This window comes from Salvelinus sp. IW2-2015, linkage group LG20 (assembly GCF_002910315.2).
Source record: "Salvelinus sp. IW2-2015 linkage group LG20, ASM291031v2, whole genome shotgun sequence".
Taxonomy (NCBI): domain Eukaryota; kingdom Metazoa; phylum Chordata; class Actinopteri; order Salmoniformes; family Salmonidae; genus Salvelinus; species Salvelinus sp. IW2-2015.
Genome location: NC_036860.1, coordinates 45310296 through 45324229, shown reverse-complemented (window position 1 = coordinate 45324229; position 13934 = coordinate 45310296). Strand labels below are relative to the sequence as shown.

General features: G+C 44.6%; 1 protein-coding gene across 3 annotated transcripts in view; it reads right to left on the bottom strand.

Annotated features, from left to right (window-relative positions):
• The window catches only part of LOC111981410 (cell adhesion molecule DSCAM), a 143149-nt gene that overhangs the window by 33165 nt on the left and 96050 nt on the right, over positions 1-13934 (bottom strand). For all 3 annotated transcript variants that reach the window (XM_024012658.2, XM_024012656.2, XM_024012657.2), the window contains exons 12-15: positions 3029-3228; positions 2670-2766; positions 1472-1600; positions 301-468 (exon numbers count right to left, since the gene is read on the bottom strand). In XM_024012658.2, coding sequence (XP_023868426.1) covers positions 301-468; positions 1472-1600; positions 2670-2766; positions 3029-3228 — 594 coding nt within the window. The remainder of the gene's footprint in view (positions 1-300; positions 469-1471; positions 1601-2669; positions 2767-3028; positions 3229-13934) is intronic.

Genomic DNA, 13934 nt, shown 5'->3' with positions numbered 1-13934 from the left:
TGGACACATGAATGTTCTTGCAATGTTCTCATTCAACGTGTATAGAACATTAATATCTTATGTTCTGAGAACATGGTATCCACAATCTCGGTAAGTTCTATTTCACATTAAGGGAATGGTCTCTTGGAGACATTCCTTGCACATCACGGGAACATTCCTATGAAAACCTTAGTTAATGACCTATTGAGCCTCTTAAGGGAACGTTCTCTAAASTTGTGGGAACGTTTGTTGTTAGCTGGGATGTCTGTGTGTGCATGTGCATGCATACATATGACCAGTGGTGGTCTGGTGAGTCTATACCTGCTTCGTCTGTGGTGATGGTGAGTTCGTTGCTGGCCTCACTCTTGCCGATGTGGTTCTTGGCGAACATGCGGATGCTGTAGGTGGAGGAGGGGTGCAGGTCTATGATGGTGGCCTGGTTGAGCTGGGGAGACACGTCTTTGGTCCTTTGGGCTGTTTCCCAGGAGCCTGTAGGGCCGGAGGTCAAGGTTTATGTGGGTTCGTGAGGACCACTGAGTGGGGCTAGAGGTCAAAGCCTGCTAAGTGCATTAATCTGCGGTATTGAATTATAGCACTGAGACAAGAAAAGATCATGAATAATGATTATTTGGAAGACAAAAAGGAGCACATCCATCTTAACACGATGATACAGAAAAGCATTTCATCAGGATAGACTATAGACATACACAGGAAGTTAAAGTATTTGTATTCATACAGTGTTTCGCCTAAGATTATCTTTAGCAGCAGTGGCAAAGGCAGCGGTGATAGTTGCTCTGTTGCTCTTTCCTGGGGGTGTTCTGGGGCATGCACCTCCGGGAGATTTTTTTGTAGTACGACTGTGATAAGGTCACTGATGGTGATTTTTTTTAAAGACATTCTACTCCAAAGTGCATGAAAATTCCATTTATGTTGACACCATCTGAAATATAACTAATGTGCACCACTGCACTGTATGGAGATGAGGAGCAAGTGGTGGCTGTGCACTCGTGGCTCTCATTCGCGCCACTGCTCACTTTGTTTGCTACAAATTGATGTTGTAACTTGTCACTCTGTTAAAGGGATAGTGCGATTTTGGAAATCAAGCCATTGTGAGCCATTGCTAATTAGTGTCAGCAGAATGACTGGAAGTCATAGACTTCCAGTCATTGCGCTAAAGCTAGTGATAAAGTTACTTCAAACTGCATGCAGAGACATAAACATTTTATAAAAATGGTATCCATGAGTTCAACTGACTCTGTGTAAGTATAAAAAGGGCTTACTTGCCAAAATCTCGCACTATACTTTTAAAAGCACGTCTCGGTAGAAATATTGTATTTAAATCATAACTTTTGGAGTGGCGGCAACAATTTAGTAGTGGCGGCCCACCACTGCAAAATGAATATAGGTGAAACACTGCTTACAGTATTACTATACATCGCTGGCATCCAGAACATACCATCTCTTACAAAGAAAACTCTTGTTTGTCTTGTACCTGATTTGTTCTTGCACTCAATGTCGAAGCCTGTGATTGGGCTGTTTCCGTCAAAGCCCATGGTCCAGCGGAGGGCGATGGTCCTGTCCTTCACCTCTCTGATCTCCACCTCAGGAGGGTCCGGGGGCTCTGAAGGACACCACAAAGTCACACATATGCGTTAGAGACCTGCACAGGCATGAATTTTAACCCCAAGCCCTTCCCATGCCTACGACATTAAAGCCCTACCCAACCCAGGCCAGATTGCTTCAGCCAAATTTAAGGACCCGCCCTGCCTGAAACCCGAAATCAGAAATAACTTCCGCTGTTAGTAAATCTATTAGATGCCCCTCTGTCTGTCACTCTTTCCCTGTGCGCAGCGCGCTCTGCATGCGCTCTGCTCATGGCGCTTTGACTCTGAGTATTCATAGCAACAGCTCCGCTTAGGCTGCTCTGCTCAATGAAGAGACATGGGAGAGCAGTTAGCTTTTAGCTACTTTTCGTGACAAAACTCAATGAACATTATTATTTTCTGTGAMATAATCTGTCCTGTCTTATATTTGAAGAGGTTGAAGCACTTCTGACACAATGTTATGATCTTAGTCAGATATGACTGTACTGTGCAGCAGAGCACCAGCAATGGCTCAGCTTCAAAATGTTAGTGATCAATTTAGTGATACCCGAGCCCTGCCCGTACCATAGTTACTGATGAAAAAATAAGCCCTACCCGGTCCTAACCCAATGTATAATGTCGGGGCTTGGTTGGGGTAGCAGAGCTCTAATATGGGTATACAACACTACAACTGCAGTGGCTGAGCTCAAACTTCATCCAAGTCCTACTATGGAGAATCCACACAACGGCAAGGATGGCGAGACATCTTGATGACACTGCATGCCCCTGGACATGCTCCAGAGACCATCTTTGCTTGCTCTGCCCTTTTGACCACCTCCCTCCGATGATCAATCAAGCCATGAACTTTCCGACCCTCTGATAACCTTGAATAATGCTGTTGTTTTCTAAATTGCTCGTCATTTTTGTGTTGCTTTAAAGCGCTTTGAGATTCTTTATGTAATGAATAGCGCTATATAAGTTGAATAAATTATTATTAATATTGTTATTATTATTATGCTGATGTTGCATCATTACCTTATTTGGGGGGGTTATATATTTTTATTTCATGATGTTTTCATGACAATTGTCAGTGTTAGACAGCTGTACCTTGCACTGTTAGCTGAATGATCCCTCGGTCTTCACCATAGGAGTTGATGGCATGGCAGGAGAAGAAGCCTGAGTCTTCCCTCACTGTAGGCCTGATCTATAGAAATGTGAAAAAGAGGGTCAGCTACATAGATAAGAAAGTGCATGGGAAATACACATTCTGGGCTATATCATTCACAGACAGGGCTCATGATGAGCCATCATAACAAACTGACAAACTCAGTATGCAGGCTTTTTCTCCAACGCTTATGTCCAAGCAAAATCTCTGCATAACCAGTAGCGCTCCAACTGGCCTCAGCTGAGGTAACTGTAACTGGGAAGCGAGCAGTACCACTCCCCCTGGTGGTGTGTATGTGTACCTGCAGGGTGGAGATGACCTCGTCGGCCACTTCTTTGACGGTGACCACGTAGCGGTGGCTGCTCTCTGGGTTGATGATGCGATCTTCCTTCTCCCAACGCACCATGATGGGTTTCTCCCCGTGGGCCGTGCAGCTCATCCTCTTCTCACTACCCTGCGTGGCCAGCGTGGTGTTGGGATACGACGTGATCATGGCTGGGACTGGGAGGGAGAGAGAAAGAGGGGAGGGAAAGAGAGAGAGCGAGAAAGACAGAGAGCGAGAAAGGAGGAGAGGGATAGAGAGAGAGAAAAGAGGAGAAGGCATATGTTACATTAGTTATGAAGCAAGACTGGCTGAACATGTTTAGCCATAATACAATTCCAGTGGGACATCATAGTGATACCTGCCACATGGAGGGTAGTTACAAGACAGAGGAACAGTGTAATGAATCAAATCTCTCTGCTCAAATTACACTTAATTGAGTCATAGTATAACTTCTAACATAATACACAATAAACCCCATGCCTGCCTGTTATGTTGAGCTGTGACAACAAACATCTTATGACCACAAGCAGACAAGGCTTGGATAGGAGTAAATACTTATTGGTCGGTCTCTGACAGCACTCTAAGGACAGCACACTACACACACTAGAGATTCAAACACACACAGCTCATTACCCCCACATCTGAGTGTGTAATCACACACACACACACACACACACACACACACACACACACACACACACACACACACACACACACACCACACACCACCACACACCCACACACACACAACAATTTTGGCTCCTGTGATGTAATGGAAAGTGTCAGGCGAGGGGATGCAGACATTTAAGCTTCATCTCTTATTCACTCCCCAGCCATTTTGAGCCGTGCTACAGAAAAATAAGGCTGATTTATTTAGCATGACAACTATGAATTTTTTGTGAGATGCACTTGGAGTAGTGAGGGAAAAAATTATTCCTTGCAGCATTCTGTAAATGTTAGCATTTTGAGCAATGGTAGTCTCATTTTACAAATGTTTACATAGTCATAAACTATAACAAACAGTTATGACGTTGTCCACTAGTATTACCATAATTATGACATAGGATCATGTTGAGATTGGATGAGAGGCCTTCATTGGGACGCTACACTGTTGAAAAAACATGTAGTCAATGAAACGCCTACTGTACGGAAGGGCTACATGAGGTGAGGTGGGCATCACACAGGAGGAGACAAAACCAATGTAACCAGTGTGTGAGAGAGTAAGCAGCACAGCTGTGTCTGTCTGTCTGTCCTGAGGCATTTGCCACAGTGCCAGGCTGTTTCTGTAATTGCTGTGTTGACGTATTTCTTTAATATCTAGCAGAATTATGGGCAGAGGAACACGGCTCTGGGGGCAGGGGAGCGAGGTGACGCCTCCACTGGGAGACTCACACATTAGACAACCACTCATTTTTTATTTCACCCTGTGGACTAAATAAACAGGCATACGCGCACGCAAGCGCTTTATTCAGCAGCACTGATGGATATGTGTATCTCTAGCTGACAGAGTAGAGGCTAGGAGAGCCCTGTTTCAAAACCTCCAGCCCAGAGGGCAACAACCATGATGCTCTCCAGCCTGCTCAGCCTGCTTCTCTGCCTGCCTGCAGGGAATTCTGGGATATTCTGCTCCCGCGAGAGAAAAAGATGCAGCTCCCCCCTCCCAGGCTCCCTTTCACCTGGCCAGGTTACCATGCCAACTAGCATCGGACAATCTCTCTCCCTCTCTCTCCATCCCCGTTCTCAGAAGAGGCCATTTATAGTACCAGGAATAGAACATGGACCAGCCGTTGATTTCCAACAGGACCATGATTATACTATTCCAGCCCTGAATGTCGCAATGCAGACCCAAAATAAAAACAGGGATATATAACACATCTCTGTATCTTGTAATAATGTTGGTCATGTGACAAACAATAACATCCTTGAGCAAATAGTCAGGAGAAATTATAGTTAAAAACACTGCCCAGATACTTTACGCCTGCATTGTTGTGGTCCATTACATGCTCAAGAAGAGTAAATAATAGCAAAAAATAGGCCCTGTCTGTCTCAATACATTAATTGATGTATACAGTGCATTCGGGAAGAGTTTAGTCCCCTTGACTTTTTCCACATTTTGTTACGTTACAGCCCTGTTCTAAAATAGATTAAATTGTTTCCCCCCCTCATCACTCTACACATAATACCCCATAATGACAAAGCAAAATCWGTTTTTTAGACATTTTTGCACATTTATAAAAATCGCTGCACAGATATTTTCAGGTCTTTCCAGAGATCTTCGATCGGGCTCAAGTCCGGGCTATGGCTGGGCCACTCAAGGACATTCAGAGACTTGTCTCGAAGCCACTCCTGCGTTGTGTTGGCTGTGTGCTTAGGGTCATTGTCCTGTTGGAAGGTGAACCTTCGCCCCAGTCTGAGGTCCTGAGCGTTCTGGAGCAGGTTTTCATAAATAATCTTTCTGTACTTTGCTCTGTTCATCTTTCCTTCGATCCTGACTAGTCTCCCAGTTCCTGCTGCTGATAAACATCCCCACAGCATGATGCTGCCACCACCATGCTGCCACCACCATGCTTCACTGTAGGGATGGTGCCAGGTTTCCTCTAGACCAGCTTGGCATTCAGGCCAAAGAGTTCAATCTTGTTTTTTTCATACCAGAGAATTTTGTTTCTCATGGTCTGAGAGTCCTTTATGTGCCTTTTGGCAAACTCCATGCGGGCTGTCATTAGCCTTTTAGTGAGGAGTGGCTTCTGTCTTGCAACTCTACCATAAGGGCCTGATTGGTGGAGTGCTGCAGAGATGATTGTCCTTCTGGAAGGTTCTCCCATCTCTGCAGCGGAACTAGGAATAGTCTTGGTTGTTGCAAACTTCTTCCATTTAAGAATGATGGAGGCCACAGTGTTCTTGGGGACCTTCAATGCTGTAGACATTTTTGGTACCCTTCCTCAGATCTGTGCCTCGGCACAATCCTGTCTCGGAGCTCTCACGACAATTCCTTCGACCTCATGTCTTGGTTTTTGCTCTGACATGCACTGTCAACTGTGGGACCTTATATAGACAGGTGTGTGCCTTTCCAAATCATGTACAATCAATTGAATTTACCACAGGTGGACTCCAATTAAGTTGTAGAAACAAGGATGATCAATGGAAACAGGAAGCACCTGAGCAAAACTTAGAGTCTCATTGCAAATGTCTAAACTTGTTTTCGCTTTGTCATTATGGGGTATTGTGTGTAGATTGTTGAATGAAAAAAAATATTGAATCCATTTTAGAATAAGGCTGTACCCTAACAAAATGTGGAAAAAGTGAAGGGGTCTGAATACTTTCTGAATGCACTGTACATTTCGGTGGCAGTAGCAGGAACTGAAAGTGACAAACACATGACAAACAGGTTGTATCACCAGCCAGACTTATATAGATCTACCATACTTATGCCTGATGTGAAATATGCAGTAGGCCTATATTTCCACCATCTTATTCACTCAGTTGAAACAAATAACAAAACATCTCCTCTCCTACCAACTGATCCATCAACATGCAGTACATTGAATGGTCATCTAACAGAAACATGAACCTACACTACCGTTCAAAAGTTTGGGGACACTTAGAAATGTCCTTGTTTTTAAAAGAAAAGCACATTTTTGTCCATTAAAATATCATCAAATTGATCAGAAATACAGTGTAGACACTGTTAATGTTGTAAATGACTATTGTAGCTGGAAATGGCAGATTTGTTATGGAATAGGCCCATTATCAGCAACCATCACTCCTGTGTTCCAATGGCGCAAACTGGCTCAAACTGGCTCTAACCAGAATAGAAAGAGTGGGAGGCCCCGGTGCACAACTGAGCAAGAAGACAAGTACATTAGAGTGTCTAATTTGAGAAACAGACGCCTCACAAGTCCTCAACTGGCAGCTTCATTAAATAGTACCCGCAAAACACCAGTCTCAATGTCAACAGTGAAGAGGCGACTCTGGGATGCTGGCCTTCTTGGCAGAGTTGCAAAGAAAAAGCCATATCTCAGACTGGCCAATAAAAATTTAAGATAAAGATGGGCAAAAGAACACAGACACTGGACAGAGATATGGCTTTTTTTCTGGTTAGAGACAGTTTGCTCTGTTCTGTGAAGGRAGTAGTACACAGCGTTGTACGAGATCTTCAGTTTCTTGGCAATTTCTCGCATGGAATAGCCTTCATTTCTCAGAACAAGAATAGACTGATGAGTTTCAGAAGAAAGTTATTTCTTTCTGGCTATTTTGAGCCTGTAATCAAACCAACAAATGCTGATACTCCAGATACTCAACTAGTCTAAAGAAGTCCAGCTTTCTTGCTTCTTTAATCAGCACAACAGTTTTCATGCTAACACAATTGCAAAATGTTTTTCTAATGATCAATTAGCCTTTGAAATTATCAACTTAGATTAGCTAATACAACGTGCCATTGGAACACAGGAGTGATGGTTGCTGATAATGGGCCTCTGTATGCCTATGTAGATATTCCATAGAAAATCAGCCGTTTCCAGCTACAATAGCCAATTACAACATTAACAATGTCTACACTGTATTTCTGATCAATTTGATGTTATTTTAATGGACCAAAAATTTGCTTTTCTTTCAAAAACAAGGACATTTCTAAGTGACCCCAAACTTTTGAACGGTAGTGTATGACTGTAAATTCCAGGTCGGATGGACAGCCGCAGGCATCAGGCTCTGTTTACCCCAGCAGAGTGAGTGTCTGGCTGAGGAATGTAGGCCACAGGGTGCCCTGGCTGGATGACTGAACCATGGGAGTGAGATGAGAACGAGTCTAGATCACTCCCTACAGGAGCCCACTGCCCCTAGGACCATGTGTGTGTGTGTGTGTGTGTGTGTGTGTGTGTGTGTGTGTGTGTGTGTGTGTGTGTGTGTGTGTGTGTGTGTGTGTGTGTGTGTGTGTGTGTGTGTGTGTGTGTGTGTGTGTGTGTGTGGTTGTGTGTGTGTTGTGTGTGTGTGTGTGGTGTGTGGTGTGTGTGTGTGTGGAGTGGGTAGGTAGGGGAATGGCGGTGATGGCACAGAGATGACTGGTTCACTGGGTGCTAGCTCTACTCACTGCACAAATTCCCTTAGCTGCACAATTGGTTGGATATTGAGCATGATGCTGAGTATATGGCTGCAGACAGGCTGCTTGTGTGTGGTTAGTTGGAGGGCTGTAACGAGAGAGAGAATTTTCTATACTCCAGTGTCTGAGGGAAGCTGTCTGATTGTGTGATTGGGAGCTTGGCGACCAGGCAACAACGCTGTTTTTCACCAATTAAGTCTCATTATGTGCGTGCTCTCATCATTGTGTCTCGGAGCGTTATGAGTGTAATGCTCTTAATTGATCCTAATTAACACTGATAAACATTAAGTGGCTGTTGACCCACTCTGATAAAACCAACCTACTCTGGATTAGTGATGCATCCAGTCAATTGCATCAGTGGAGTACGTACAGTATTACAGTAGAGACTGTAGTCATTTAGACAGGGGAATGGGTTCAAATGCTGTTGGTTCCCTCAGCTGACAAAATCTAAAGGCCATGGGTCTTTTAAGGAAGGTAGAATGAAGTGTTAACGTGTCTAGGCAATATGCCAAATATTCTGAACCTATGATATATAAGTATGAATACTGTGAATGTACACTTGCACGCACGCACGTATACATGTACGCACACACGTACACATGCACGCACGCGCACACATAAAGCTGTGAAAATACTGCTAGTGCAACATAAGTCTATCTGCTGGCTGTGGGCGTCTGTGACAGTGTTCCAATGTGTTGATGCATGGTGTATTATGGTTAGGCATTAGCCTATGCACAGACACTAATAACAATGAAAACGTCTCACTATGACATCACAATAGCTGCAATTCATTTCCCCATGCGTCCGCCACAATAGCCTGCCGAATGGAATCTGTCTAAACCACTGAATTACAGTATCAGCCTGTGAGGACACTGATTCTTCAGTAATGGCCTGTGTGTGTGTGTGTGTGTGTGTGTGTGTGTGTGTGTGTGTGTGTGTGTGTGTGTGTGTCTGTGTGTGTGTTGTGTGTGTGTGTGTGTGTGTGTGTGTGTGTGTGTGTGTGTGTGTGTGTGTGTGGTTGTGTGTGGTGTGTGTGTGTGTGTGTGTGTGTGTGTGTGTGGTGTGTGTTGTGTGTGTGCGCGTGCAGTGCATGTGTCATGCCTATATGTGTGTATTTTCCAGTAACACAGCCAGGTAAACTTCTATGAGTGATCACCCAGTCAAGAGCTCATCCAGTACTGTATATCACCTGACCACTTTACAGCCGTCACTTCCAGTGTTGCTCTAATTTACACCTAAGCCTCTTAAGTGGCAGCAGCTTCCCAAGCAGCAGTGGTGTCGTATGGCCTGGATAAACAACACACACCAGTACAGCACAGCCTGTACTGCTCCAGCAGTTTGCTGCATGCTTACCATCTATGTAGAGGAGAGGAGGACACAGTCTGGTGTGGGTACAGTATATAACACTACACCTGCTCAGCAGAGGACAGGCCCTGTGGGTTAACGAGGGTCTCGTCTGGCACAAGCACACTGATCCATAGGAGACAAGGGGAGCAGGGCTCCAAGGGAGGCTCACGTTCCAGAGAGCAGGAGGGGCAGACACAACCAACACCCGATCGCCCTGATCCGACCACACAATGATCAAAACAACAACCTGAACCGGGAGATCAGCTCAACCTAAGGGAGAACACACAGGCTCACACACAGACACATACATGCACGCACGCACACACACACAACGCAGAGGGACATCTGTCTGTGTGTGTGCGTGAGGACAACACTGAGCAGCCTATGTCCAGAAAATGTACACAGGGATTACACCCACTGCTGTGGGTACTCTTCTGTGTGTGTCTAGATGTAAGGCTTTAAGTGTGTAGTGCACAGGAGGTTGGTGGCACCTTAATTGGGAAGGACAGTCTTCTGGTAATGGCTGGAGTGGAGTCGGTGGAATGGTATCAATTACATCAAACTCATGGTTTCAATGTGTTTGATGCCATTCCATTTACTCAGTTCCAGCCCTTATTATGAGCCCCTCTCCCCTCAGCAGCCTCCACTGGTGTACAGTAGTGTATAATTGTATTTATCCATATGAGTGTGTGTGTGTTTGTTCGTAAGTGTACGTGTCCTGGTACATGTACTGTGTGTGTGTGTTTATGAGGAATTGTGTGAGAGTATTACATGAGCGATTGAGACAGACAGACAGACAGACAGACAGACAGACAGACAGACAGACAGACAGACAGACAGACAGACAGACAGACAGACGCCAGACAACGAGCAGACAGACAGACAGACAGACAGACAGACGACAGACAGACGACAAGACAGACGAGACAGAGCAGACAAGACGACAGACAGATTGCAGTCAGTACTCAGACTAACAAACAGACAGATCAGACGAACGACAACAGACCAGACAGCAAGAAGACAGACAGACGAGAAGACAGAGACAGACAGACAGAGATTCCGACGACATCGACCGATGAAGAGCAGGACTAGACTGACGAAACAGAACAGCAGACTAAGACAAAGAGAGACAGACCGACGACAGACAGATCAGATATCACGACCAGTATCACTTTTGCATGGTGATATTGCTCTCTGCTCTGGTCCAGATAATCAGCCATAAAACTCTTTGGTAATAAAACGTAGGTCCACACTGTGGTGATCTGCGATATCCCTAGAGCACCCAGACCCAGCGTGAGCAAATGGCACGTCCTCCGGTAGGATCATACAACACACTAATTCGGGGCCCCCACGGGTGTCAGAGATCCACACGCGACACAGGGCTTCACATACATCAAGCAATCGACAGAGTAACATGACGTCTTTGCAGTGGTTAAGTTTACGATCCTAACACTATGTATTTGGTATCAATTACAATCTCGTTTTTAGAAACCATTCCCAAATTTCTTGTTAAACAGATTTTACAGTTTTTGGCAAGTTCATGTAGGAATTGCTTTAAAGGTGCAGCTACTTAGATAAGAATTAAAGTTGTATTTTTTACAAACAATTAGATTTATAGACAGCATTAATTTCTTTGGGACTTAATAGGACTTTCACTGTAGTTTACATACACTAAGTGTGACTGTGCTTGAAACAGCTTTGGAAAATTAAAGAAAATTTAGTCATGGTTTAGGGCTTTTCTGATGGTTGCTATTGGACATCATTTGTTAGAGTCAATTGGGGTGTACCTGTGGACTGTTATTTTCAACGGTTCCTACTTGTTCGAGACTCAGTCCGTCTATTTGCTTACACTCGGGGTATGAGAGAAAAGATCAAAAGAAATCAGAGCCCAAGATCAGAAAAAAATTGGAAGACCTCAAACGTCTGGTTCATCCTTGGCAGCAATTTTCCAAACCTTGAAGGTTACCTGCCGCACTGCTCTAAAGTAAACATCTTTCTCTCCGTCTGCTTCTCCAGTTCATATCTGTCAAAATAGTCAAGCAAGTATTATACACTCATTGGGGACCACGCAGCCGTCATAGACCTCCAAGGAAGGAGAACGCTTCTGTAGTCCTAGAGTGAACGTGACTTTGGTGCGAAAAGATGCAAATTCGAATCACAGAAACACAGCAAGGACCTTGTGAAGTAGCTGTGTACGAGGAGAACAGGTATAGAGAAGTATCTATATCCAAGTTAAACAGGTCCTACATCGACTAACTGAAAGCCGGTCAGCCTGGCAACAGATATAGAAGCCTTAAGTAGCTCAAAATCCATAGATATACACATCAAAGAGTCCAGACTCCTATCCAGCCTCTAGATGGTCGGAGATTGTGCGGAAGACTTGCACACTCGGCGGGAGGCAGGAGGTCACTTTTTGGAGAATATCTCTGGTCTGATGGACAAAAATATGGACTGGAGTGTTGCATCGATTTGGCATCAAATATGCACCCCACTTGTGTATAGCTTTTAGGAGGGAAGGAAGGGGGAGTTCTTGCGTCACATGACCCAAGACGTTAGGCCCGTGGTCGAGCACATATGCCTGTGTCACGTACGGGGGGTTGCAGATGATCAGTCTCTGATCGAGGGTTGTCTCTGTCTACAGGAACGAGGAACCAGCGGTGTAGTAGCTCCCTCACGATCGAGTATAGTTTTACGATTGAATCGAGTCGCTGAGGTCCTGATTCTTCTCGGAAATTATGTGGATATCAGTTATGAAGCAACATTGATAAGACATACAGTAAGAGTAATTTAAGCTGGTCGCAATGGGTCTTCCAAATGGACAAACTGACCAAGCATACTTCAAAGTTGTGGCACAACAAAGTGTTCGCATCTTATTGAGGGATCTTGGTCACAATAAGTCAAGGATCATAGGGTGAGGCTCGGCCATCATACAAGCCCTGACTCCTCATATTATCCCACTAAATAGCGTTGTAGCGAGGCAACAGACGACACACAAGTTGTTAATCTGTCTCCATTGGCTCCTACAAACCTTCTAGGATTAATTCAAGCACGCTTAGGGCGATCGTCTGCAGTTTCTCTGCATGTCGTGGCAGAAAGCGCATATGGAGCTCAAGTGTAGATAATTCACCAACTTATTGTGGGAGGCTTGTGGAAGGCTGCCAAAACGTTTGACCAAGTTAAACAATTTCAAGGCAAAGCTACCAAATACTAATTGAGTGTATGTAAACTTCTGAACCGTGGGATGTAATGAAAGGAATAAAGCTGAAATAAATCATTTCTTCTACTATTATTCTGACATTTCACATTCTTTAAATAAAGTGGTGCACTAACTGACCTAAGACAGGGATTTTTACTAGGATTAAATGTCAGGAATTGTGAAAAACTGAGTTTAAATGTATTTGGCTAAGGTGTATGTAAACTTCCGATGCAACTGTCACACATAACACACACACATCCCAGACACACTAAGAACCTGATTTACCCAGACACTTTGGCTCAAAATGTTTATGTTATTTAGGACAATCAACAGTTCCTCCTTCATATTACAAATCAGTGCAGTTTACATAGAGTATTCAACATCAACATCAAATGGGACTTCAACATGAAAGATGAAACAATAGTCTGGCTCACTTTTTCGACAGTTTCCTTTTTTCACTGAAGAGGGAGGTGTTCCTATTGGAAAATCTACAGCGACAACTTATAGTATAATCATAGACTTTAACATCTAAGGAGACCCATGGGGAAGCACTAGGCTACATGTTGGCTCTCACTAGAGACATTCATGAAAGCCATTTTATGGAGTCTTCCCGAGCTCCATTTCTGTTTGATGTTGTCATGTTAGTGGCTCTTGCTGGAATGAGTGTCCCTGTGTGGGAATGGAGTGCTAGGATGTCAAAGAGACACATTGTTTTAGCTCTGTATATACACAGGGGTGGTCCAGTATAGTGCTGGGTAGTGTTTGTTGCGTTAAATGGTTAAGGTTAAGTGACTGGAGTCACTGTGCTCTGTGACAGAGAGGCCACCAGTGTGGTGCCACCACACACCACCACACTACATGGCCCTGTATCTTTCTGCCTGAACATATCCCACAAAGCAGCCATGCAGCGTTTCGGTCTCCGTTGCTCTCTTTTTCTCTCGGAGAAACACAGGCGTTTATCCGCTGAGTGGCCATGGACTTAGCTCCCCTCCATTAGGCTCTGACTCTGTATGCAGGCAGAGGCTGCCATGTGGAAAAGAGGGCGAGGGGGAGGGGAGTGGAGGGATGGACTCCCGTCCGTCACCCTCCTTGTCTTCCCCTTCTCTTCTCTCCTCCCCTCCATAGGCTGCTCTTCTGTGGTCTGTCTTTCTCCTCCTCCTCTCCTCCTCTTCTGCTTCCTATTTCCTCTGTCTTCCCTTTCTGTCTTTCTCCCTCTGTCTTATTTGTATGTGTGTACATTTAAGCTG